Genomic DNA, 27,824 nt, shown 5'->3' with positions numbered 1-27,824 from the left:
GGAGCTTTTTGTTTCCTTACCAGGTAATTTGTCAGACTGTGTTTTTACAAGTTAAACTTAAGTGACAACTGAGGATGAAGCCTGTGCTTTGTCCTGGCACCTTTCTCAAGTAAAACAATCCCAAAGTTTCCAAGCTCTATGTACCATTCAAAACTGGGTTGTTGAGCCACCTTCACAGGATGGTGACTGAATCTTCAACTTCCTGGTGCAAAAGTGTTGTGGTGATTCTATTTCCAAACAGAAAGGTAAACCTGCACTTTCAGAGTTTTGCATATTTACAGCTATCAAAAGCAGCCACAGGCAGATGAAGATGCCCAAATGGAGCACAAACAAATCTGATTTCAGTGTAATCTGCCCCATTTTAACTGAGATGACCAAACGGTAAGATTCCAGCCTTACAGTGGACCAAAGCAGATTTCCTGTCAGTGAAACGCATCTGTGTCATGGTTTGATGCCTTATTCTGAAGTATACTTAAAATGTAATCCAGATTTATGAACTCACAAGCATTTTGGCACACAACTGATGGGACTTTTACCAACAGCATTCACTGTAAGTTTGTTTTTAATGCTGTCTGCAACTCTGCTCAAAGGAAAGCAAAGACATGACAGGAGCACAGTATTTCACATATGTATTTCTGGAACTTAAACAGTTGGATAAATATTTTATCAGTTCTAGTTTTCACAACAAAAATAAACTCTGGTCAGTGTTGTGAAGTCTGAACTTCGCTTGATCTTTCTTTTAGACCCAACAGTTCAGTTCTCAGTTCTCCAGGCTTAGGAGGTATTTCAGGTATGCTCTATTAAAAACAGAGAAAGACATCAGTGTTGTGACAGAGAAAAAACTAAACTCCCAAAACAGTAAATGAGCTTACTCTGGAAGAGCATGACAGCTAAACTGTGATTTTACCACCCTCTTTTTCTGAGCAGAATATAATTCCTACATGCAAAACACCTTAAGAATTATTACCTTTTTGAAACTTGACTTATTTTTTAGTAATAAAATACAATTTGGAAAAAAAAAAGATAAAAGGAAGAACAGACAGTTTGTTTTAAAGGAACAAAGCTTATTTTTGCCATTAAAGTGAGTTTGGTAAAGATGTTCTAGCACAGCTGAAGTTTCCTCACATACTCTTGGTGATAGAAGAAAATGTTTCACTGCTTCTACTGCCCTGATTTAGAAATAAGGCACTGAAACTGGAGTTAAAATTTTAAAAAGGTACCAGATAACATGACATTTCAAGAACTGCACCTCCTCAAAATTCATGCTACTTAAGAGATATAGATAATTTGATCACTGAATAAATATGTCAATTTGCCAGTAATGAAGGCTACAGTAGAGACTACTAAAACACAGAAATTCTGATGTATTTATCAATGACTGAAGCATCATTGCTTCAATTTTGAGCTGACAGCTCAAGCATGGTAATTTTTTAAAACTTGTTTCCCATTTGAAAGTAGCCCAGAGAATTAAAAAACCCAAGAAGAATATGTGAGCAGGAGGATGAGAGAAAGCTTTCAAGTCCGACCTCCAGGAGGCTAAACTAAACCATTACTACTCCTAGTGGATGATCTCATTTAGAGTTTAATTCTGTGACTGCCATTTTTACATCCTCATCTGTCATAATTTCTAAAGTTAACTTTTGGTCACCTTCATTTCCATTACTGGAGGAAATAAAGTCTATTTTAAATCTAGTACAGCCCCTTCTTGACACTTTTGCACACTCTTTTCAAAACCCAGCTTCCCACAGCAGAGACCCCTTCTCGACACATGGTAGTATTATGTCCACAGTGTCACAGTCACAGCATTGTTAAGAGTTGGAAGATCATCCTCTGGAGATCATCCAGTCCTAGCCTCCTTTCAAGCAGGGTCACCTAGAGCAGATCACACACGAATGTGTTCAGGTGGGTTGGATTATGTCTAGGGAGCGAGACTCCATGACCTCCGTGGGCAGGCTGTTCCAGTGCTCTACCATCCTCAATGGAAAGAAGTTCTTCCTCATATTAAGGTGGAACTCCTTATCGTTTAGTTTATGGCCCTTGCTCCTCATCCTGTCGCTGGTCATCACTGAAAACAGTCTGTCACCACCCTCTTGGCACCCACCTCTGAGGTATTTATAAGCATTAATGAGATCCCCTCTCAATCATCTCTCCCAAGAGACGCTGCAGACCCTGCATCATCTTCGTGACCCTTCACTGGACCCGTTCCAGCAGCTCCTTGTCTTTCTTGTACTGAGGAGCCCAGAACCGGCCACAATGAAATCCTGGTGGCCTCGCCAATGCCTCTGTAGAGGCTGATCTCTGCCCACCGCCAGGCCAGAGACCTTTCTGAGGCACAGCCTCTCCAGCAGACCCTCCATCCCGCACACACGCTACCAGCGAACAGGACCCTCCCAGCACTTACAAGGTCAGGCCTGTAGTACCTGTGCACGACCTCAGCCCCCGCGAACATGGCCAGCATGCTGGCCGCCAGCGCCCGCAGGTAGGTGGGCCACGACGCGCCGGCGGGCATGGCTGCGGGGGCGGGCCCTGTGCACGGACCGCGCCGGACGTGCGTCATCCCCGCTGCCGCCGGGAGGGGAAGGGAACCGGGAAGAGGGTGCGAAGGGCTGCCCTTACCGGGGAGCATTGCGTCAAGCGGGGTGAGTCACGACATACCACCCACACCTCGGCTCGGCCGCCGGCAGCCCCCTCATGCCCCCGGCCCGGGGCGGCCGCGGCCCCGCCCTGCGCCCCCATTGGCCGGTGTGGTCACGTGAGCGGGGCGCCCGGCTGGTCGTTGGGATCGTGGGGGGAGCCGGCGGCGGTGACCCCGGCGACAGCGACGGGGCTGTCGGGCACGCCCGGCATGGAGGGCCCGGAGCTGGGCAGGTACCGGCGGGCCCCCGCAGCCGCTCTCGGGCCTCGCGGTGGGGATCACCCATTGTCCTTCTCCTCCTTCCCCGCATCCCACGGGAAGCTGGGGCCGCGCTGTGACGGCCGCCTCCCTCCTTGGGCACAAAGAGGGAGGGAAGGCGCTCCCGGGGCTCTGAGGCTCCCGGGCCCGCGGCTGGGGGAGCGCGGAGGCCGTAGGGAGCGTGGGCGCGATCGTGTCTCTGTCCCGAAGGGGATTTGAAAATTACTTAATACCTGGTTTTGTTGCAGTGAGCATATATTTTTCTTTTACCTTTTTCTTTTTTTCCTTTGTTTTTAGCGTGAACGGAAGGGGGGGGCGCAGGGAGAGGAAAAAAATAATGAACTGAAGGGAGGGGAGAGGAACAAATCACTTTTAGTATCACTTTTCATGGTGATACTAAAAGTACTTAATTAAATGTTCTATAATATGTATATATCATTACAAAAAAATATTTCTGAACCCACGCAAGAAATCTGGCCTAAAGTATATACAAATCTGAAAATCAGTTTTTTTCGGTTCGTTAACTGTACAAGTATTTTATATAAAATGGAACTCTTCTAGCAGAGGGTTTAAAGTATTCCCTGTACTCAGAAAATCTCCTATAGCTTCGTTAGGCAACTTCCCTGGAATCTGACAGATGTATGTTCATATTTATTCTCCTTGTTTCAGGATAGATATCTGGGTTAAAATTAGTGTCTTGATCACAAGACTGTGGGTTTCTTAAAAACTCAGTGTGTAGTAAGGAATGCTCCCTTCTTTTGAGAAATTTTAAATCAAAATCATTTAGATTGGATAAGACCTCTAAAATCGTTGAATCCAGCCATTAACACAGCACTGCCAAGTCCACCACTAAACCCTGTCCATAAATTTACACATCTACAACATATTTTAAATACCTCCAGTGTGGTGACTCTGGGCAGTTCCCTGGGCAGCCTATTCCAATAGTTGACAAGCCTTTCCATGAAGAAATTTGTCCTAATATCCAATCTAAACCTCCCCTGGCACAATATGAGGTCATTTCCCCTTGTCTTGTCACTTGTTGCTTGAGACCAACCCAGCTTCAACCTCTTTTCAGGTGGTTGTGGAGAGTGATAAGGTCACCCCTAAATTTCCTTTTCTTTAGGGTAAACACCCCCAGCTCCCTCAGCTGCTCCAGACCTTTCCCCAGATCTGTTGCCTTTCTCTGGGCATGCTCCAGCACCTTCCTGTAGTGAAAGGCCCAAAACTGAACACAGGGCCCAAGATGTGACCTCAGCAGTGCCAAGTCCAGGGGGACAATCCCTGCCCTGGTCCCGCTGGCCATGCTATTGCTAACACAGGATGCCATTGACCTTCTTGGACAAATATCTCTATATCTAAAAATTATTTGGTGTTTTTAATTATAGCTCTGAGATGATAAAATTATTTCCTGGAAATCTACTGTTTACCAAGTCCTTGCTATGTATTTATGAGGCAGTAGAAGCTATAGACAAGAAGGTGGCTGTGTAGGTAGAAGGGAGTGACAGAATAAAGTAGAAATGGGTGTGAGGGTTGTATATGCCTAATAAATATGTGGAGAGAGAGAACTGTCTATGGAAAAATGTCTTTATGCATAGGATCTCTGTGTATGTGAATATACATATTCATGTATATGGAATATATATATTCCATGTGGAATAAGTGCAATACTTGTGTTGGGATCCAGTGTGTGATAGCAGGACAACATCTGCCACTCAGCTTGTTAAAGCTGTTTAATAATCTGCATAGTGACAAATCCTGTGTGTATTCTTAATGCTTTATAGCCCTGAATGATTCATCCATTCTGTGTCTTATCAGATCAAGCAACTGACACCACATAAAAAAGATCTAAAATTTAGGGAACTGGAAGCCCAGAGAGCTTTAGTTCAACATGCGTTATAAATTGTTGGTCTGTTTGATAGACAGTTTGCTTTGGAAATGTGTGCTATGGTGATTTGACCAAAAAAAAAAAAAAAAAAAGATAAAAGCTCTATTCTTCCCTTACAAATGCTGTGTTAATTCCACATCATAGCAATTACAAGAGAACTGTGCTGTTAATGTTGGAGTTAACTGATACCAGCTAAGCAGCCAGACTGCTTTGATGTTGTGGGTTAACAGAGTCATCAGAGAATGTAAGTGCAGTACATGCCAGCCTTGATAAAGTTTGACCTTTACATTCTGTTTGGTACATCGGTAAGTTTCTAAATTGTTGATAAATTATTTCTTTCTTTCTTCCTCTCTAAGATACTACGCATATCTTCAGCAAGCTCAAGCATTTTACTCGTTTCCATTCCATCAGATGATGACTGCAGTGCCCAACATGGAAATGATGACTGAGCAGCCAACTCTAGAGGGCATTCCAGACCCAAACATTGCTCAGGAGCCTCCAAAAGGTAGCTTGATTGGGTTGTGTGAGTGAGCTGAATCAATCGCTCTCACGTGATTGATTGGGAAAAAAATATTGCTCTTAAATTGCTTCCTTGGACCTATTGGATTTCCTTTCCTTGGAAGTATTGATTAATTGTATTCTTTAAGAAACATGTTCTAACAGACAATTAAAAAGAGAGGAAGTAAATGCATGTGAATGTATGCACATAGTTCAGTCTCACATAATTATCTTGTTCCAAGAAAAGCAGATTTTTTTTCAATAGGTAAATGCATTATCTTAGCTGAAGTAATGGGTTTTAGCATTGTGTTAGAGAAGGTTTTTTTAAGATTCTGGCTTCAAAATACCTATGTTTTTTTAACTTTCTGCAAGAGAAGTACAGTATAATTTATTTGAAATATTTTTGTTTGAATGGTTGCTTAGTTTGTGTAGTAATCACAGGTAGGGAATTGGTTACTAGGAATTGTTTTGTATAGTGTGGCTTATTTAAACAAAGACTAACTGTTGGAAAGTGACACTGTTCTACAGCTCAACATTATTAATGAATACAGAGAGAGAGAGAGAGAGAGAGCAATCTCTGGGTGGTCATGTCATGGCCGGTGCCTGTGCTGTCTGAATCTCTAAACTTTTAAGAGCCAGAAGATGAGAAAGCTTCAGGTGTGTTGCTTAAGTTAATGAATTTTGAAGGTAAATTTACCTCTTTGCTTTCTCTCTGTGTCCATACATTTAGCTGAGTCTATTTGAATATCCACACTGCAACATGGGAAATGTACAAAAAGAGTATTTATTGTGTGTTTCAGAAGTTAAAAAAGGGGGAAGGAAAAGAAAAGCCAAAGCAACTGAGCCAAAGCAACCCAAAAAGCCTGCTGTTAAAAAAGAAAAACCAGCCAAGTCAAAAGGCAAACAAGAAAAGATCACAGATACTTTTAAAGTCAAAAGAAAAGTGGACCGTTTTAATGGTGTATCTGAAGCTGAACTTCTGACCAAGACTTTGCCTGATATTTTGACCTTTGATCTGGATATTGTAATAGTGAGTAATTCAATTTCAAGATTAGGTAGAAAAGTCTTGTATTTACTTGTTATGATTTACATTCTTTCTGCTTACTCATCTATATTGCTTATATGGCAAAATCTTGCAAGATAAAGTACATAAACTGTTTCCTGTGTGTAGAGCCTGCTTTGCATTTTATGTTAAAACTTAGTCCTAATTTCTGAGGAATCTAAGGCTCATGTTTAGTACAGATTCATGAGAGCTCATAACATGGTGCTTTATTTCCTGGAAGCTCTGCACCCTCTGAGCTGCTCTTTTGACCTTGGACATCTAAATGAGGCACTGCTGCAAAATTGTCAGGTTTTTTAAATAGTGATGGAAGGTGCCATTAATACATTTTTGTTTATTAACAGTAATTTTGTGAGAATTAAATAAGCATCCTTACTGTTACTTGATTAGATTCTTGACTAGCAAGCCATACTGTCATTGTTAAAATGGACTGGTATCTTTGTAGATTGGCATAAACCCTGGCCTGATGGCAGCTTACAAAGGACATCATTACCCAGGACCTGGAAACCATTTTTGTACGTTTTTGTTTTTCTTTCTTCTTTTAGCATTTGCAGAACTTTGTTAGAACTTGTGGCATTTTAATTAAACTAGTTTGGTTTTTATTTTTCTCCTGGATTTTGGTTTGTTGGTTTTTGGGTATTTTTTCTTCAGAGAGGGATTTTTATATGCTAAATATGAGTTCAAGACAGCGAGTTCTGTCAGAGAGGCCCAGTGAAAGGAGAAGCAATGGCAAATTGTCAAAGAAAGCTGACACATAGTATTTGCCACACTCTTTCCCCCAAATCCATATTTGTCACTGCTTAAATGAATCACAAAATCTAAAGCTCTGTACTGAGCTTCTAGAATAAAAGACTGGTTTGCCTGATCATGATAAGGAATTCCTGTTCACTGGGGCCTTTGGAGGAGGTAAAGTAATATGGCTATTTTAAATCTTTCGGATAGGTCAGTAGTCTTCCCAAATTAACTGATACTTTGTTAAAATAGATTCTTCCTTTAGCATTCCAGTACTGCAGCAGTCAAGTGGAATTTTTTGACTCTGTTTTCTTTTCCTTGGAAAAAGGTAAATGCATATCTGTCTTCCTACTTCACAGGGAAGTGTCTGTTCATGTCTGGTCTAAGTAATGAACAGCTGAACCACATGGATGACCACACCTTGCCACATAAGTATGGAATTGGATTTACAAACATGGTTGAAAGGACAACACCTGGAAGCAAAGACCTCTCCAGGTAAGACAATAAAAGGAAATATCAGGCTTGTTAATGAATTAATAGTTGTGATTATAATTTTGAGTATTTTGTCTTTTAGCAAAGAGTTTCGGGAAGGAGGGAGAATTCTGATGCAGAAGCTACAAAAGTATAAACCTCGTATAGCAGCTTTTAATGGAAAATGTGAGGAACTTATACTTTTAAATGAATTTTTTTCTGCCAGTAGCTTTTTTTTTTTCACTTATCCTATATTTTCATTTTAGGTATTTATGAAATTTTTAGTAAAGAAGTTTTTGGAATTAAAGTTAAGAACTTGGAATTTGGGCTGCAGCCACACAAAGTGCCAGATACAGAAACTGTAAGTATTGAGACTGAGAAACAAAACTAGGGCACTCCATATTGATTATTTAAAAATTAATGAAATCTCAGGCTTTGCACACACTTGGGATTATACCAGTTTGACCAGAGTACAAGAGGTGTGAAAGGTTTTTACTTAGAGAAGGGGGAGTAATGCAGTTTTTGGACACATCTTTAATGCAGCTTCTTCAGCCTTGCAGACTTCTTTTGAGAAATGGCTTGTTATGGTTCGTAGGTTGGTGCATTCTCTGAGGACTGCGTAAAATACAAGTAATATGTGCCTGCTTTTATGATAATTTTCATCTGATCCCCTGTGTCCAATTCCGTGGGTATTTGTATTACTGGATTTTGATACTGACCGTGACCATACAGTGCCATAGTGGGGGAGAAAGAACAGCAAATCCATCCTTATGCTACTGCACATGACCCTTCAGCATTGCTGGATCTGGGCATGCCCAAGCTCTTCTGTCAGACTGGGTCTCCTTAACTTCCTGCAGTTTGAAGTTAAATTGGGTGCTTAAGATAAAACAAGCAATTTGATGAAGAGTGCATTAGTCATAGAACTCTAGTGCTGGAAAATATCTCAAGAGACCAGCTATGTATTATTAATAATTGGATTGTTTAATGTGTTCTTATAAACAAGTTAAAGCAAAGGCGATTACACTGCTTGCCAAGGTAGCTTATTCTAAAGCTTCATTACCTTGTCAGTTCAAAAGTTTGGATTGTTTTTCTTCTTATTTTTATCCTCAATTACTAGTGCTGCAAGTTTCAGCTGCCTTTCTGTAAAGGTGGAAGTGTTGCCATTAGAGCGTGAAAAATCATTGGATATAAGTATTTGCTCCTTAGGTAGCTCTTAAGGACTTCTACAATAGATGTATTTGTAAGAAAAATAATCCCCTTTACTGGTACTTGTTCATGAAGACTGAATGGTAATAGAAGTATTGAATACAGTTTGTTTTTCTTGAACTAACTTGATATCTTTAGTTAGGGCTGTAGGCAGAGGTAGAAACACTGAAGCTGGCTCCAACCACACTTAACAACAATTTCACACCCTGGCGTACATCATGCAGATGCACTTTGTCAATAAGCCAGGCTAATTAACCTGTGGTGCTTCCCTCACTGCTTTGGGATCTTTGCATGCTATCATGTACTCCTCTATGCCCTGGCTCAGAGCTCTGCTTGTTAAGGGAGTTCTAGAGTGTGCTCTGCTCTCTTGTAACACACATGTTGTTGCTTCTCCTGCAGCACATAAATAACTGGTGAAAATTGTGCTCACTTAGCAGCTGGTAATCAGCCCTGTCTTCAGGGCAAGACAGATGGCTGGCCAAGAAAAATGAAAACTCATTTTAGCCCCTTCCACAACCACCTGTGGCATTAGTTGAAGTTTGTACAAATAGTTAGAACAGTTAAATTGTTCTGAATGCACTAAGTATTAACTCATAGCTCGGGGATCAGTAATGCTTTTTTTCTTGGTCTTTGTCTCAAGCTCTGCTACGTTATGCCATCTTCCAGTGCAAGATGTGCTCAGTTTCCTCGGGCACAAGATAAAGTCCATTATTACATTAAGCTGAAAGACTTAAGGGATCAACTGAAAGGCATCGCACCCAACATGGAGGTCCAGGAAGTGCAGTACACATTTGACTTGCAACTTGCACAAGGTATTGTTTTTATTTTGTTAACACTTCATTAAAACGTAATGTAGTGTACAATACTAGCAGTTTCCCAAGCAGAAAGAAATAAAGAATTTTTTAATGGGGAGATGTGATTCACTAAACTGTGTGGTATGGAATTATAGATTCCATTCTCTGTAGTAGAGCCTACATTTTTTAAGGGGAGCAGGTAGAATCTTGTAGAATTTGTGGCTTTTCCGATAAAAGTCCTCTTTGATAGTTTTTATTCTAAATATTAATGCTTGAGCTGTTCTGTTTGTGCAGAGGATGCTAAAAAGATGGCTGTCAAAGAAGAAAAGTATGACCCAGGCTATGAAGCAGCGTATGGAGGAGCTTACTGTGACCGTGCGCTGTATGACACTGACCAGTGCAGCTTGTCTTCAAATGAAACTGGTAAAGTGCTTGGGGCATTCAGTCTGCAGCCATTGCTGGGGAACAAAGAGCCCATGGTGTCAACTGCCTTTAAAAATTGTGTGATTTTTGTTTGTTCAGCAGGATGCAATCCACAGTACTGCAAAGGGTTGTCCTTCAGTGAGGTTCCTAATGGACAGTGGATGACACAGTCCTTTGCAGACCAGATTCCAGAGTTCAATGCTGGCATGACACAGGAAGAAGAGGGAAGCAGCGTGTAGGAGCTGTTTCTTCTCGGCTATGCACACATGCTGCAGTTTTAATGCAGTGATCAAGATTGGTACCTCAGTTCTCCAACTGAAGCATCTCAATAGTATTTTATTTCCCCTAGTTATTTTATTGTAGTCCAAAGTAAGTGTGTGGTAGGCTGAAATCAATGAACTAGATAATTTTAAGGAACTGTCCAAACTTTTTAAAAAAAGTTAGCCCTTTTTTGTATATGAGTTTTATATTTAACGTATACCATTTCTTCCAGTTTTGACAAATTGCTTTCTCATTTGTGAAGATTTCTTTGGGGTGTTAATTTTATTCCATAAATGGCAACATGGTAGGAACAGCAGCAGTATACTTTTTACTGATGCCTCAATATTTGGGTATCTCTTAATACTTTTATATCCAGAGGGGAAAATGGAAAATGTACCCTTACCTTGTGTGAAGCAGTGTTTTTAATCATGCACAGTTATGGAAATGGTGCTTTTTAAGCCTGCCTTTTACCGTCTTAAAAAGTGTAGAAAGTAGTGTTCTGCAGCTATGGGTGCTGTCTTCTGGGTGGAATGAGAGAGCTCTTGTCTGTTCAGTGAGTGTACCATAATTGAGGATGAAGGGAGTGAAGACATCATCTCAAGTCACAACACTGGGGAGGAAAACTTGTGTCACACAGGACAGGGCCTAAATATTCTAGCTGAGCTCTCTTAGGATAAGGTTTTTCTACCACTCCATCTCTTTCCCCCTTAAATTCCAATGTAAGGAACTAGAATTGCTTTTAAAAAAAAAGCAAAAACAAAGAGCGGTGGTAGTTCTTGAATTCTGTGGTATTAAACTCCATCATTTCCAAAAAGTTAGTCCCTTTGCCTGACCTTTAGCAGGAGACAATCCCTTTGAATAAGACAGAGAAGTGAAAGACTGCTTTCTCTTTAAAAGTCATGTACAGCTATGTTATTTACATCATGTACAATTAGCACTGGGTGAAATAGCTTTTCAGTTTAGCAGTTTTTAACATTAAGCTCTCTTCAATCTGTTCTACCTCTTAGAGGGTGTTCCCTTTATTCCACTTAAAAACACTGAATTGAATACAGGGACAGCTGTTCCATGAATAAGAAGTTGTCTGTAGAAACTATAACTCTCTTCTGAGGAACTTACCTAAATGTTAAATAATTTTGGCCAATATTAGTGAATGAGAAAAATAAAATTAATCCTGGTGCCTAACTCGTCTTCTTTCCCTCTTTTATCATGTGAGGAAAAGATGAAGTAAAAGCAATAAGCTGATCAAAACACTAAAGTTTTGATGATCTTATGACATTTGGTGCTTCACATACTTGAAAACAGACACAAACACTCCATGCTGGTCAGAGATTCCTGTACCAGTGTGATTTATCCTCTCTTCACAGCTAGTGACAGTTGTCAGTTGTGTGTAACTGGTTAATGTAGGTTCTAATCCTGCTGTAACACCTCTTACAGAGATCACACACTGTCAGCCTGTTGTGAGGCAGCCGTGTTTACAGTTTCTTCCAAAATTATGTGGGTTAATTCTGAGAATCTTCAATCAAGCGAGTGTGCATTATTATTCTGATTGTGTTTATTAGTTGCAGCAAAAAGCTATTCCGCATATTGTCAGAAAGGTATAGGACTTGTCTGTTATTTAAAGTGTACTGAATCATGTATTGCTGTTTACATGGATGTTTTCGTGCAGGTGCTTGAAGTATCTTGCATCAGGGATTTGTTTAAATTTAGTTTTATTTTCAATAAATTAGAAGCATGAAATTAGCACTGCTGCATATGTAGCACAGTAGGATGTAACTCCTGAAAGGCTATCCTGTTTGATTGGAAGGGAAAGGTCTCTTCCTTAATGGAATCACCCACTTGGTTATCTCGGTATAAAATACAGTTGAGTGTACAATGACCATTCCACTAAATACTGCAGTTCTGTGTCCTTCCTCAAAACTGGTGCTCTTTTTGTTACAGTGATACAGAAGTTCTTAATTTGTCTTAAGTCTATCAATGTTTCACAATAAAATCGGGAATTGTACTTCAGTGTATTGGAATGTATTTTGCATCTTGGTAAGTGCACTACAGGATCTGTTATACACAGAGATGCCACAAAACAGTCACCCCACAACAGAACACAGTAACATCTGCCCAGGCTTTCAATTCAGGCTGTTTAATGTGGGCTAGATAACTAAACACTTCTTGTACATAACACCGCAGCTATCTCCTGTGTAGATTTTTTCCTATTAGAAGACACTGGAATCTTACTTAGAAAGACCTTAAATTAAAGCACTCTTTCTGACACTGAATTTCACCTCTGTAAGTGTTTAATGAAAATACTTCTTTGTCAAATACATATGTTTCCTCCCCTTACGTGAAAGTCAAGATAATCTGAACTGTGTATTGGTCACTCCAGCCTCCCTCAGCTGCCATAAGCACAGAAAACTGATGGTCAGTTATTCATATTTTTAACAAATACTTTGTTTTCTAAAATCAACCAATCATACAACATGTTGCATCTCAAACTATTAAATGCGTCCCATACACTATGTTATGCAGTATTTCAGTATCAGCTGTCAGGACGAGTTAATTTGAACTTCCCTGAGGGGTCAGGAATAAACCAGTTTTCCCAGAGATCAGTGTGGACACTGGGGTAGTCCCAAGGTTTGTATCTCCCATTCCAGTGAAGTAATTTAGCTTCTTGAAGAAATTGTTCTGAGTAACGGGCATCAGGACTCCAACCTGCATGGGTAGATTAAAAAAAAAAAAAAAATTAAAATGCAATTTTTGATAATGGAAGACACTGTAGAGTGAGTCAAATTCAGGTGACTTTTTTCAGAAATCTGATTGGTATGCTTTCATGTTAGTTTACAACTAGTTGTATGATACAGCAGCTTTTTTCAGCTTGATGCCTCATACTGTATCAGCAAAATCTCTCAGCAAGTTTTCTCTCTCAACACTTTTAACATCTTGGCATAGCTGGGATTAAAAACAAAGTGAAATCTATTCATTTTACCATACCAGCTAAGCCATTATGTTTTTCCTAGGGTAATTCACCACTCCCTAGGTGAAAGGTAACTACATCCTCCAAAATGTGGACAACAAACACTGCCAGGTCTCCCCTTTTCTTCTACTGCACCTGACTGTTTTTCAGTCTCACTATATTCAGGTATTTCATGTTCTTTCCATGTAAGTGGCACATGAGGTAAAGTCACCTAAGGTCTTGCACTGGAATCTCACAAACTCATCTTAGTTCCAAGTTGCAAACAGTGAGAAATTCAACTTACCAAGATGCCTTATGTGCCACATAGGATTAATAGAGGAATATTTTCCATGAAATACAATCAGCATTGGGGAGGTTGCCACACCTCCCCCAAGGGTACTGCTATAGAGGTTTTCCCTGCAAAAGGAAACATAAAAGAATATGTTCAAAACCCCAAGGAATCTTTAGTACAAAAGGCAGATTAAAAATAAGTATCTGGCAAGAAGGAAATACTCCTCCTTCTTTAAGCTAGCCTCAGGAAGGGAAGATCATTCAGTGGCTTCATCCTAGGTCACCCAAAATGAGAACAACATGTTCTCAATGTCCCTCAGGATTAAGTGTGGTTTGTGATTGAACACAAGACTAAAATTCCAAGTGGCCATTTTCAGATGGAATTGGCCATTTTCACTTGGAATTGGTCAGATTTAAACAGATGGAAATGCTGGAACACAAGTTACTTCACTTGACAAGAGCTCAAAAGAAAGACTGCTTGGAGTTAAAAAAAAATGTAAGAGCTTTTAAATGGAAAGTAAAACTGTAAAACAAGTATTAAAAGTAAAGTGTGAAGCTAGATTTCTACACATACTCTACATTTCTTTGCATCCACTTTTCCAATTGCTGTGTGATTCGTTGATGTTTCCATTCAGTCATGTTACCAACAATTACTCCAGGATTAAAGGAGCAGGTGCTGGGGCTGATGCCAAGATCTCTAATGGCTTGCTTTCTGTAGTCCAGGAATCCCATGTATGTATTCTAAGAAATAAAAAAAGTATGTTGATCCCCTATGAATCTCTGTAAAGATACCTGTAAATGCACCTCACTCTCACTGAGAAGGAGATTAAATATGCTTTTCCCAAGATATGTTTCTAGATGGTGGTTACCTGTCATTAGTTCTGTATGACAAGGCTGTAAGGCAGGATACTTCCAGATATTAAATTACTTTTTCCACAATATTGTACCATGGAAGTTTGATAAGCCTTTTCTCTTGTTATGTTTGTCTTTTGGTAGCCCACATTAAATCATGCAGCATCACAATTGTACCAGTACAAAAAGTCCTTAATTACCTGTACTATTACAAAGCTATCTATATCTATATATATAAAACTTTCACTTTGGGGAAAACACATAAAATCATCTTACCTTTATGGGCAAACAAATTCGTTATTAGAATTCCAGAATGGCATCTTACCTGCATCCCTACACTTCTAACAATTTCATGTGTAGAAGGCAGATCACAATCATCTGAAAAAGCTGCTGCATGTCCAGGAGCTAACTTAGTATCGTAGAGTTCCTGGATGTCACCTGATTACAGAAAGGTCACAAGCATGAGACAACACCCACTGCACTGCTGCAGAGCTGATAGGATAACATCAGCTCTGATATCTTATAAACACACCAGTTTTAAGGATAGCCCCTATTGAATTTTGTAATATGGTGTCCTAGGGTGACTTTATGATGCTTTTATCCCCAATCATGTGTTCTGTTCATGCTGGATATTCTATTCTGTGCCTTCAAAACTGGCTCTCAGAGTAAAGGCAGGGAGAAGAAGTACAAAGTTTTTGTTATCAGCCTCACTCACTCACTCCTCCACATTAGGCTGGACTGTTGATATCTGCGCACGGATGAGGCAGAACATGGTGCTCTTTTTGCTTTTTAGTTAGTTAGTTTAGCTAGCTGAGGCAGTCTGAGCTTTCCCTGGACTGCTTTTCTTTCCCTCTTCTTGGAACCATTCAAACCTGCTCCAGACCAGGACCCGGGAAAACATCAAGAACACTTTCCAGCCTGCCGGGATCCACTCTGCAGCCTTTTCCAGCCCCAGAGGGACTGATAACAGAGCAACCATCCACTGGAGAGACTTTCTGAATTTGTCGTCTCTTCAGAGCAGTGAATGAGTTTCATCACCCAGTATTGTTCATTTTGTGTGCTGGGGAGTGCTTTGCCTGTTAAATGAACAGGTTCTTTCCAGTTCTCTCTGAGGAATCCTTCCTGAACCAGTTGGGGGGAGGGGCCCCCTTTGGAGGTTTTCTCCCAAATTTGCTCTAAACCAGGACATATGGGACCATTTCCAAATTTGCATTTGGATACCTAAGGTCTATCTTTAGATAGTATCATTGGCATTCAATACATTCATATTGTTGTCCAAAATCAGCTACAGAAGAAGCCAACAGGACTGTTAAAAAGCCTGGTTACAAACTTATGCATTCATAGACTTTCTCTATGGAGAGGGAGGGCAAAGGCAATTTTTCTGAGCCTCTTCAAGTCCCACAAAAGTTCCACTTCAGTGTTTTGCACAGATGAGGTTTTTTCTGTTGTTATGGTGTACTTATCTCCTAGGAAGATACCTGGATTCCCAGCAATGGCTGATTGAGATGTGTCTGTCAGTTGACCGTCCCTGCTGGCTTCACAGCCTACCCAGCTCCTTTTTGGTGGAGGGAAACATTGCAATGCCTGGCACCTCATTCATCACCTGACTGTCAGGTACCCAAGATGTGCCAGGATAGTTTCAAGGCAGGTGGGAAGCAGAACACTCCCACAGCAATCAAGTGATCCTGCATCCCAACCCCTTACAGCTTCCAGTTTTACTTTTGCTTTTATCTCTTTTAGTTTTTGTACTGCTGGTCTTCTGCCAGGTCAAACAGCTGAATCAGCTCCTTCTGCAGCTGCACAACTGCAGCTTACATAAAAGGAGCTGTATGGGGACAGGAAAGGCCACTTGGTCAGCAGCAGCCTACCATGAGGTTTGATGTGAAACTACACCTTTATCCTGCAGCTCCACAATTATCATCAGCTCACACCCTCAGGGAAAGGGAGAGCCCTGTGCTGGTGAACACAAGTGCAGGGAGGGGTGACGTGGGAGTGGCTGGCTCAGCTGGAGCTGCTCTTGAAACTGGAGTCTAAATGAAGACCTGGAACCTTTCAAAGAGTTAAATATTGCTGCTGCCCATTGATGACAGATAGAACAACAAAACCAAAAAAAAGCAGAGATTGCCACTGGAAACGCCTGTATTGGAGAACTGTGATAGGAAGTCTATGGCAAGTTAAAATGAGACAGAACAGAGTAGTTGTCTTTTACAAAGCAGCAAATAGTGACCCCTTTAAGTGCAGGTTGTCTGAAATCTGCCTCTAGAGAGACAAAACTATAAAAAGGTGCAGAAAAGCAGTGGAGAATTATACTTTTGCCATGTGCAAATTCACTGGTCTTAGTGTTCTTACAGCAAAGACTAATAAAGGCCCAAAAATTTATTGTAGCTATACTCATTCCTTCCAAAGGAAATTTTGCTTAGTTGCCCACCAGGGTTAAAGCACAACACTCTGGTTAAAAAGTGCTTTAAAGTTACAAGAAAATATAATAAAACAAATATGAAGACAACAGCTCTACAGAGAAAAAACCCCAATGACTTGGAAACAGAACAGAAAAAACTCACAGGAAATTAATCTTAAAAAGATATCAAAAGAGATCACTTAGATGATAAGAAAAAAATAAAATATTTTTTCAGCATTTGAATGCCTTCTAAGTGCTCCCATTTGACTAGGAAGTCTGAAATCTTTGTGATTCTGCAAATTGCTTTACATTCTGAGCTGAAGATGCTCAAAACCATATTTTGAGTGTTTGGAGCTTCCATCCACTTTTCGACTAAATTTCTCTTGCTCTCAAGAACAGCAATTCTGGATAAGGAATTGGTAGCACTTGTGGGAATTTAAATACCAGAAAGAAATGCATGTCACACACTTAATAGACATTGCAGCTTCTGAGTGAAATCTATGGTATCTTCTAGCAATTGACCAGAATCAATTAAAATGAAACCCACATACAATTTTGATCAAAATTATTCAAAATATATGCAGGTAAGTTCTTCCTCAAACTTTCATTTAAACAAACAGATTATTTGTAGTTTCCCCAACACTCCTAGCAGCTGCCCCAGTTTCTATCTCATAATTCCAAATGGCTGTAAAAGCTGCAATAACTTGGATTTTAATTCTGTTAGAAACTGGTTTTTAACAGCTTACCTTGAACAATGACATCATCATCCAAATATATTACTTTCTCATGCTTTTGGATAAGCAAAGGAAGATAAAATCGAACAAAGTTCAGCTATTAAAGAGAAAGAAAAGGTAAAGATTAAATGGTAAAGCTGCTTATTGCAGCAGTCTCAGGCTTCTGTCTCTATTAAGTCAGTTGGAATTTCTCTCTTTATTGAGCACTAATCAGTGACCATTTGCTTCTTCTCCCATAGCTTTACTGCTATCTCAAATCTGGTATTATTACTATTATTGCTGTTATTACTTATCCACTGTGGCCCTAACCATGCAAGTCAAATATGTTGCTTCCTCACAGAATCCTTTAGGCTGCAAGGGGCCTTTCGAGATCCTCTTGTTCAACCCCCTTGAGTGGACTCAGCTGCAGCAGGCTGACAGGGACCATGCCCAGTTGGGTTCTGAATATGTTCACAGATGGAGACCCAACAGTCTCTCTGGGCAACCTGAGACTTTTAAACTCATGCTTTAAAAAGCCTTTTCTTTAGCTCAGAGGGAATTTCATGTTATTTGTGCCCATTGTCTCTTGTTGCTCCCATCAAGTATTTACACACATTGATAAGACCCTCCTGAACCTTCTCTTCTCCGGACTGAAACAGCCTCAACTCTTTCAGCCTCCCATATAAAAGATGCTTCAGCCTCTTAATCATCTTTGACTCGCCCCAGTAAGCTCATATCTTTCTTATACTGGTGGACTCAGAACTGGGCACGGCACTTTCAGATGCAGCCTCACCAGTGCAGAGCAGAGTGGAAGGAGCACCTTTCTGGACCTGCTGCCAATGTTCTTCCTAGTGCATTTTTACAGCATACATCACATCAAACATTTAAAAACTTAATAGTACCATCAATTCACTCTAAAGGAATTATTTGACTAGTGACAGAGACATGGGATAACTTCTACAACAGCAATGAAGAACAGAGCAGAGGGAAAGGGGACTGAGAATGTAAGAACAACCATAAGAATTCAGATAATTTTACCCAGCCCCTGCCTTCAGAGTGGTCCTAACTGGATGCTCAGTGAAAAATAAAAATAGAGCAAGCACGCAGAATAGTTGCTCCCTGTATTCTCCTAGCTTTCAACTATTTTCAGCTCAAGGGATTTTCTGATCTAGGTGTGATCTAAATATGAACTTCGATCCTAACTGAACGTCTGTACATTTTTACATCCACCAGACCTTTCAGCAAGGAATTCTACAGATGCAGTAATCATTGCATGAAAAGTGTGCAACATCTCTTGTTTATGCTGTCACTCTGACTAATTTCATCTCATGGTCATTGGCTCTTGCATTGGAAGAGACATATATGCACACCTCCTCCATGAAATGGAACAGATCTAGGACATTTTTAAGCCCATAATAAGTATTAAAAACCTCAATAATTTATTATGTGGTGTTCATTGACTCACAGGCTGCAGTAGCTCAGGACGTGATGCATCTTGTCTGATTTTTCCTTTTAGTACCATAGGATTGAATTCCACAACCTTAAATTTAATTTCTTTCAGTTTAGAATTTTCAATCCATTTTCTGTGATGGAAAGAAAATAAATAATAAAGGAAATATCAAGTACATGGCAAGTACTTCCAGCATTAAATTCACAGACATTTAGGAGAATAATAAGAGACCTTAAAATCTCACTTGATCTATTCTGTCCCAAGACAGAATCCCTTATGTCTACAGCTATTGCACATAGTCCTTTGTTAAACTTGTTCTTAAAATAGAAAAAATCCCCACAAAACCTCAATAAAACAAACACCCCATACCACTCCCCAAACCAGAGACTCCATATGTAGCCCAAACAAGTAATCTTTCACCATTACTTCCAATAAACAATATTCTTCTAAGTTTTTTTGCTATAATTAAAGATTATAATTTCTTACCCTATCTATAGTGCTTTTAAAGCTGAGGTAGTCTTCACCCTTTCACAGCTTTATGTTCTTTCAGATGACTTCTACATCACCTCCTAATTATGTTTTCTTTAGACTAAACTAATTTTCTTTTCATCTTTTTGTCAGATTTTTTTATCACCACTATTTATTTTCTCTCCTAACACAAAGTGCGGGTACAAAGGGGACAGAAGTGAAGTAGCCAGAGGTGAGAACTGCTAAGAAATGTTTTAGTTTGCATTCACAACTTGGTCCTCTTCAAGACAATGTTTGCAAATTTGAATGCTGAAACAAAATGAACTGAAACTTCATGAAATTACATTCATTGAAATGTCAGGATATAATTTCCTTTCATGAAATGAAGAATTCTTAGTTATGAAGGAAAATAAATAACAAATCAAGGAATGAAATGAAATGAAGAGACATGAAATATAATTAAATGAAAAAAGAAGAAAACTATGTAATGAAGTGAAACAAGTGAAAGGGAATAGAATGAAATGAAGTGCATTGAAAAGAGATGAAACCTCAAGAAATTATATTCATTGAAATATTGAGATTTCATTTCCTTTCATGAAATGAGGAATTTTCATTTCAGGAAGGGAAATAAAATGAGAAAAGATGGATTAAAGCAAAAAGGATAGAAAGGAAAGGAAAATATACTGCAGTAAAATTGAGGAGAAGAAAATTCTGAAATTAAGTGAAAACAATTAAATTGAATGGAATGAAGTGCTGTGAATGAACTGAAATTTAATGAGATGAATATTCATTGAAATCCTGAGGTTTCATTTCCTGTTGTGAAAGAATTCTTATTTCATGATAGGAAATGACATGAGAAATTAAGGAACGAAGTGAAATGGAAAGAAAGTCATCACAGTACTTTTTGGTCCTCCTTTTAGAACTTTAATACATCATCAACAGAAATTAGCTTTGAACAGCAAGTTTTTTCTACTCTGAAGACTCAGCACCAGAAGAGAGGTAAGTGCAGTGGCACAAAGTGGGATTGTGACAAGCCGGCAGTGTATCCTTACCTCACTACAGATTCTTCTGCAGCCTAACTATCAAAACCTAAGAACAGGCATGGCATGGTCTGGTTATTTCACACCTCTTTGCATGAGTCAGTGCCTTGTGGAGGACAAAGTGGTCCTTTTTCCATCACATACAGAATCCTGGGGGTTGCTCCCAATACTACTAGATTTCCCTGAAAAGTCCTCTGAAGTCCAAAAGTGGTTATGCCTGTACTAGGAGGAACAACAACATGGCTCTAACTACAGCCCAAAACAAAGCAAGGCTGGTGTGTACCGAATGTGTGGGATGGTTGTCCTCAGCCCAATGATGTAGAATAAAACATTGGCCTCTGTGTTGCTGTAGATGCTGCTGATTGCTGCTACAGCTGCACCCATCCTGCCTGCAGCAGCGCAGATCACCACTGGGATTTCTTCCTCCATTTCCTCAGGGTTCTCCAAATCCACTACAAGAAACAAACCCATTTTGTTTGACCCACAATCAGATCTGAGTCACAAAAATGAGTAAGTACTACCATAAGCAGTGGAATCATTCTATCACCACTCCATTTTTCCTTACCACATCCTACACACATTCCCATCTCGCAAGGCACACAGCTTGAGCTGTTGCTAATCCAGAACCAGTTGCAGGCTGACTGGACTGTTGGATGCCTCCAAATAGAATAAATAAAAGAGTTCTCAGAATCTTCTACTCAGCAGGGGCAAAATTTAGCCTGTCCTTCATGTAGCTGCTTATTCATATGAAATCTGGAGAGGTTTGAATACCTTTGAGACTTCTACTTATCAGTTATATTTAGTGCAAATTGAACAATAGGTTCCAAAATTATCAAAGGAAGGAGCTAAGTCAAAGAGACAGTGTAATTGCATGAGCTCCACTTTGGCAAGCTGGCTTGAAAGGAAGAGTGCAAAAATTTATACCAGCAGGAAGTTGCTAATGATATAAGGGAAAAAACCCTAAACTACACTGAATCAGGTCACATTCCTGCTAAAGATTTATATCCCTGATTAGCACTGATTAACTTACAGAACTTAAACAGATATAACTGTATTGACTAAAACATAACAATTACAGTCATAACAACCCCAACAAAAATATATTGAAAATAAATGATTTATATCAAGATAGAGTTTGTTTACCTTGGCAGCAGTGAGTCAGCTCTTTATATAGATACTATATAAATAGCTTACTACATTTAATACTAGTCCAACATAATTAACCTAGCAGGTTTTTGTCACTATAAAAATTTCAGCTAAAACTTCTGCTGTAAATATGAAGATTTTATGGTCTATCTGAAATGAATAATCAAGCCAAGAACATTCCCAAAGAGGCAGGGCATGATCAAAGTTTATTACCACTTGACAACTCCAATCTGTTCAGCTCAAGTAAGGATATACTCCAGCATCCATCTACGTCAGTGACAGCTGGATAAAAACTTAATCAGAATTACAACTTTTAGTCATCAATATCAATCTCCTATAATTTTATTCAAGTAATTCAGAAGCAAAATGCTTTTCATTATAGACTATAAGCAACAGTGTGAGTAGTTCATCTACTGCAGGACATTCAGTAAGGTGAAAAGTGCTGTTCAAGTTAAAACATGAGGAATACAAAACAGGAACATAAATGAAACTGAAGTGAGAGTCACTTACCTGTTTCATTTCTTAATGCCAAGGGCACTTGGTGAACTTTGCTATACAAAATAGCGCACACGGTTAAGACAAGAAGTAACAGTAAGATCTGGTTAACTGAAACAAGAGGGAGAATGTGTTAACAATCACTATAACAGCTAATTCCCAAGTATCTGACTAAGGAAAAAAAACCCCAATTTGCAACCAGTACAGGTGATAGAAAAATTTGATAACCTGTATCTGTTGTGTTTTTCTCATGTTGTTTGATCAACCTAAAAACTTGAAACATTAGATAATTCTCCCTTATTAAAATAACCCCCAACAATCTGATTTTCATGGTTAATTTGCTCACTAAATCATAAGAGTCACAATATATTTGGGTTATCCATACTAGAAAATTCACATATTTCTGAATTTAACCAGGAGCTCAGAACAGTTTTTTTCCTGGCTAGTCTGTTGTCTGTTTACACTCACTTAATGAGTTAATTCTTTTTATGTAGCCCTTCCATTCTGTTATGCTTCCCTGATGAAACTTCAGACACAGGAGAATTTTTATATCTATTTCAATGTTCAGATCATGAAGGTGTATTTGAGCAAAACCCTAAAAATTCTAGAAAAACAAACCCACCGTGCTAGTGAAACCAGGAATGTTTCAAAATATTTGAAAATACTTATTTTGACAGGGTAATTTAAATCAATAAAATCAAAGCAAGGCAAATACCTGACTGTATGTTCTGTTTCATAGTTCCTAGAAGACTGTCTTGTACAAGTTTAAGTCATTCAACACAAACCAAGCATGTGCAGGTGTTGGGACAGTTCACCAAGCATAATAGGGAAGGAATACATTACCCTCATCAAAATGGGTGTTCTTTGTTTCAGACTACTTTGTTACTTTCGTACCATCATAAAATGTATTTAAGATGTTCAAAAGAGCAAAGGGAACAGAGTTTTGATCTATTTTAATCAAAATGGCCAACTGGCCACAACTGGGCACAAGACTAGACTGAAATTGGTAAACCAAACCTGCACTAATTTAAACAGCTGAGGCAAAAGCCCACTGACTTCTGAGAAATTTCAGGCACATATATAAATGCAGAAGTCCATTTTGAGTCACTGACCCTTACAGCTGATGAGAACCCCAAAATTCTGGGGGTAACACCTCAATATTGAGTATGAACAGCATTAATGTGCAGAGCTCTGTAAAATTCAGCTTCAGTGCCCTGGGCAGAATTCACATGAAAACAGCAGCTACTTGCAGTATTGGTGAGAAATTTCACAATCTCCAGTCTCATGAAGTAAAGCAGTAAGTAATTTTAAATTAATTTGAATTATGGCGGTAGTTATATGACACAGTTAACAGGAAAAGACTTATCTGCATACTTAAAGTTAAGCATAATTTAGCAATACCAGAACTATAAATTTGTACGCAACTCTGAAAACGGTTGCATAAGAAATGGGATTTGATATTTCTGTCCTCTTTTAAAAAATACATCTTTCAAATGTTTTTAATCTCTCTTACCTTTCTTTAAAAGAGCCATGTGTCCTGTTGGATAAGAACTGTGATTTATGGTAAACTAAAATAAAAAATAATTAAAAGAAAAAAAATAAAAGTGAGAAATTTCATTAATGCCAGAAGCGTATTCTTGTTAGTTATATAAAGGTCTAGGGTTTGGATTATCAAATTTTACTATGGAACTGGTAAAAGTAAAATGGCAATTAATCTCTGTAAATACCTTTTGTTTTTGAACAAATACTAGCTTTATGGGTTTGAAATATTTTTATTAATAATTTAGCAACTAATAGGTTTTGAAAAACATTTTCATAAATCCCATATGATCATCTACATCAGTAGGTGGTTTTTAGTACATTTTAAGATACTGTGCAAAGAAGTATTTAAACATCCACTAATGCAATTTATAAATATATTTATCTCTGATTTCACCTCCAACATAGTAACTATAGCAAATACTAATGTCTTGCTGGAGTATGCATTCCCAAACATATGGGAACCTTATACCAGGGCAGTGTCTTCTAGACCCTCAAAAAATTTCAGAACAATAGTGCAAATATTTTCTTACAGATGTATTCTTCCAGTGGGTGTAGTGAGCTTGTATTTATGCACATTTTTTGTGATGCTGAACAAAGGGAGGTATCCTTCCCTAAAACTGTGCTTCTAGTCCAGGCCTGAGAGCAGCCATGTCTGAGAAGACAGAACATAATCCCTAAAGTACAGGATTATGAGAAATACAACATTCATTTGAATTCTGGACCCAAAACTACTGGTTATGAAAGAAAATACAAAGCACATAACCAAAATAACAACAACCAACAGTAAAAAACAGCACCAGAAGTTGGATGGGAGAGAAAAATCTAACTGTGTGATCCAACCTTTACACTATGTAGGGATAGAACAGAATTTTTCCTGCTTCCACACCTACAGATATGGACACAGTACAGCACAGATTAAGATAGGTTCTATGCACACACAAAAGTGAAGTTTATTCTAGCTCCTTGACAAATCAGACAGAACAGCAAGAATTCTTGAAATCTGAGTCACAAAACTGACCACTTCCCATTGCTTAGTGCTCAACTTCAGGCAGAATATTAAATTAGTCTTTACTTTGACCAACAAGTTAAATAACAACAATAACAACAAATATATATATATATGAAATTTAAGATGTGCCATTGTTTACAAACCACTTATATTCAAATTTATTTAAGTCAGCTAATGGCTAAATTGCAGTGAGAAAGGAGTACTCTGGAAGTTCTTCCACATCTGCACTACTTAGCTACATTCCAGGAGACCATTCTCTTCATGTGGCATTAATTTACACAGAGGAAATCAAGCTTATCTGTCAGAAAAAAACACAGCTGAGAAAACCTTTCTCTCATGCATTACACAGAAGTATTACTTTCTTTTACACTTAAAAACTTTACTCATTTAGGTAAGCAGAGGGACAACAGAACCTGCTATGCTCTTGGACTAATTTTCTAACCCCACTTCAGCTGATCACAATCTTCCCCTGATTTCCACGGAGCTACCTTTGAATTAGCATTTGTAACAGTAGCCACAAATAATCCTGATGATCACTGCAAGATGAAAGCTGCACAGCCACAGCTTCATGTTATCTCCAGAAACTATTAAATCCACATAAACTGAACCATGTTTTAAACTTTAAAATCCAAAGACAGACTCTCACACAAGTCTGAATTCTACAACTCCAGCATTCCTAAGCCCCTGAAACACCAATTAATTACCTACTGATTTTTAAGGAAAGACAGGTATATTTGTTCCCCTGCAAATATTTACTCATTTACTGTAGACATTATTTCCTGGAACCTGGCAGTCCCTAACTCAGCTGCCAAATCCTATAACAAAACAAGGGGCTGCAGAAGGCCAAGCTCAAAAACAGTGACATTACTGATCAGATATTTCCTGCTTAATTAGTCTTTTTACCTCTTCAAAGCAGCACAGTATTTGGGACTCTTCTCTCCTGAAGCGCTGTGTAGTTATTTACTTGGATCCTAGATAGCCCACAGCCATAAGCACTCTTGCCAAAGCGTCCTCGACCACCATCCTCCTTTGAAGTCACCCACAAAAGGGCCTTACAGGGCACAGTAATAGTTTTACGATTTGATTCCTTTTTCAAACTCTTCAAAGTTTACTTTGGAGTTGTGCTGGTTTTCTTTCCCTTCTCTGCTGCTGAGGAATAGTGCAGAGTCCAGACGCTGCGCTGGAGGAATGAGAGCACATAAACCACTTCCAGATGTGCAGAGTGATGATACAGCCCCAGATCTCGCAAACTTGCCTCCGAGATTCAGCTAGCAGATTGCAAACAAATCCCATAAGACAAAAAGTCTTAAAGGGCTGGGGGAAAGAGAAGGAAACAACCCCTTCCAGAAGTCACTTCCAAAATCTAGCTGCAAGTTATGTTTTTAGTCATTATTTATGGTAAATGTGAACAGAAAACTAGTGTGCCAGAGCCAGACTACAACATGCCAAAGTCTAACAGAAAGCCAAATGTGGCAGTGTGTTTTATGAGTTCTATAGTTATTTCAATTGCAACAGTTAGTGTTCAATGTTAATTAAGAAAAATGGTTTGATCCTTGTACCCCCGTTTCATCCCCTCATAATGATTTTTCCCAGTTGTTTACCCCTAAATTTTCCTGCCACTTAGTTGCCCCTTAACATGCCTGTTTCCCTGCTCCTCCCTTCCTTCCCTTGTATGGACCTGTCAATCCAAGTTGCGCTATCCCCTTCCCTTGTCCATTGTAGTGTGTTTTTATACTTTGTAATACTTTGAAGTAGTTTTGTTTTTGTATCCCCATATTTTTCCCAAATGGTTTATCCCAGACTGTACCCACTTCCCTTTACCTGTGTAATCCCTCTTCCTTGCTGAGATCATCCCCAAACCCCCACCCTGGCTGTCAATCACTCAGCATCCCATCCCTTCCATCTAGAAGCTTCAGTCCAGGACGGCAAGTGATTAGCCAGAGGCTAGGGGTCAGCCCCCCAAGCCTTGCCCTTTTTGCTGTCCTAAATGTCTATCCCCCAATATCCATCCCTTAGGGTCACTTTTTGGTTAGTAAAATGTTATCTACTTTCGGTTTCCACCTCCCTTTAAATGTAACCTTGGCACATGTCCCGGGGCTCTCAGCAGGAGGCCCCCTAAGGTGCAGGAGCTCCCCAGAGCTCCTGAATGAAACCTTGGATTAACCCCTGCTAAGAGTCAGCCCTTTACTGATGTCTCTAGTGTCTCTTCTGCTGCAAAGGTGACTAGCCTAGGTGCCCTCAGTACCCTCAGGACACAGGAGAGTGTCTCCCCGCTGTCAGCCGTGTCGGGGCTGCTCCCCCCCCGCACACCCCCGGTGTCTGCCGACTCGGGACTGGCCAAGGGTTCCTGAGAGACTCCCAGAGGGACAGAGACAGTCCATCAACCTAGATCCACCCCTTTTGTTCCCGAATGTTCAATGTCAATTACCCTGGTTCTAACTGTTGATTTGTCCTAGAGGCTTCTCCCCTCCCCCATGTTAATCCCATTGATCTTGTTAGATCCCATGCTCCTCCCCAGGTGTTCTCGCATTGGTTAAGTGATGCTCCCACCCCCTAAAGTAGCCTCCTTTAAAAACTCTAGCCGGACCACTATTCCCTTATCACTCCTCCCTGACCCATCCTCTGAATAAAGCTTCATTGGACTGCATACGAGTGTCCTCTCCTTCGTCTCTTTACCTTGGGATCCTAGTGGTATCTTGTTGCAGTGTCGCTACACCCACTGCCACCTGAAAGGCCTTGGTAGAAGCTCAGGGGCAGCCTCTCGTGTGTGTCCCTCCGGTCACAGGGAGCTTGCTAGCCAGCATTCCAATGCTCCGTGACCACAGGACAGCCACAGCCAACTGTTGGCAGAGTTCTTGAGAGTTAAAAGCTAAGGGAAACTTGAAAAAGTCAACTCTAAACATGCATTTTGACTTGAATCATCCCATTTCCTAATCTTTTAGCATTTAATCCACAGGTTTGATTTAGATTCAAAAGGATCTTGGATCAAGGTAACCAGCACATGGTGATATCCTGTCCTAAGCTCTTCTGGAATGCTTTTGCAGTTTGCTTTCTACAGCACTTCTTTTATTTGAATTCTCTCTCTCTCTTCTAGGAATGAACTTTCTAAATGATAAACCACTGTTTTGTAACAAGAATTTAATGACTACTGAAAGGAATAACAACAAACATCTTCAACTCTAAACTATTTTTTGTATTTTTATCATGAGGCAGTGCCAGATTTATGAGTAGTAGTCAATAAAGGTCTTAAAAA

The 27,824-nt window shown here is 39.5% G+C and overlaps 3 protein-coding genes across 5 annotated transcripts; 1 reads left to right on the top strand and 2 right to left on the bottom strand.

The window, feature by feature from the left end:
• Positions 1 to 544: 544 nt before the first annotated feature.
• Positions 545 to 2,607, bottom strand: LOC118697905 (ubiquinol-cytochrome-c reductase complex assembly factor 6). Its single transcript, XM_036400912.1, has 2 exons — positions 2,402 to 2,607; positions 545 to 797 (listed from the first exon to the last, which is right to left on the bottom strand). Exons 1-2 carry the CDS (start codon positions 2,555 to 2,557, stop codon positions 702 to 704), a joined length of 252 nt encoding a protein of 83 aa, XP_036256805.1. The 5' UTR covers positions 2,558 to 2,607; the 3' UTR covers positions 545 to 701.
• TDG (thymine DNA glycosylase) lies at positions 2,581 to 12,230 on the top strand. Of its 3 annotated transcripts, none has more exons than XM_036400910.1 (10): positions 2,581 to 2,639; positions 5,135 to 5,283; positions 6,077 to 6,306; positions 6,782 to 6,851; positions 7,428 to 7,563; positions 7,643 to 7,725; positions 7,806 to 7,900; positions 9,386 to 9,557; positions 9,834 to 9,962; positions 10,062 to 12,230. In XM_036400910.1, exons 2-10 carry the CDS (start codon positions 5,190 to 5,192, stop codon positions 10,199 to 10,201), a joined length of 1,149 nt encoding a protein of 382 aa, XP_036256803.1. In that variant the 5' UTR covers positions 2,581 to 2,639; positions 5,135 to 5,189; the 3' UTR covers positions 10,202 to 12,230. The 3 variants fall into 3 exon arrangements, with proteins under 3 accessions (XP_036256803.1, XP_036256802.1, XP_036256801.1); XM_036400909.1 differs by lacking the exon at positions 2,581 to 2,639 and adding an exon at positions 2,766 to 2,868 and having other exon boundaries at positions 10,065 to 12,230; XM_036400908.1 differs by lacking the exon at positions 2,581 to 2,639 and adding an exon at positions 2,766 to 2,868.
• A 112-nt stretch (positions 12,231 to 12,342) lies between these two features.
• Positions 12,343 to 27,315, bottom strand: GLT8D2 (glycosyltransferase 8 domain containing 2). The gene is made up of 11 exons (XM_036400911.1): positions 27,248 to 27,315; positions 25,475 to 25,751; positions 23,534 to 23,588; positions 22,036 to 22,131; positions 20,663 to 20,831; positions 18,887 to 19,004; positions 17,455 to 17,539; positions 14,636 to 14,748; positions 14,033 to 14,199; positions 13,472 to 13,584; positions 12,343 to 12,926 (listed from the first exon to the last, which is right to left on the bottom strand). The coding sequence occupies exons 3-11, from the start codon at positions 23,550 to 23,552 to the stop codon at positions 12,754 to 12,756; spliced, it is 1,053 nt and encodes a 350-aa protein (XP_036256804.1). The 5' UTR covers positions 23,553 to 23,588; positions 25,475 to 25,751; positions 27,248 to 27,315; the 3' UTR covers positions 12,343 to 12,753.
• Positions 27,316 to 27,824: the final 509 nt, after the last annotated feature.

This window comes from Molothrus ater, chromosome 5 (assembly GCF_012460135.2).
Source record: "Molothrus ater isolate BHLD 08-10-18 breed brown headed cowbird chromosome 5, BPBGC_Mater_1.1, whole genome shotgun sequence".
Lineage (NCBI taxonomy): Eukaryota > Metazoa > Chordata > Aves > Passeriformes > Icteridae > Molothrus > Molothrus ater.
The sequence above is the reverse complement of the archived record's forward strand: the minus strand, read 5'-3'. Positions and strand labels throughout refer to the sequence as shown.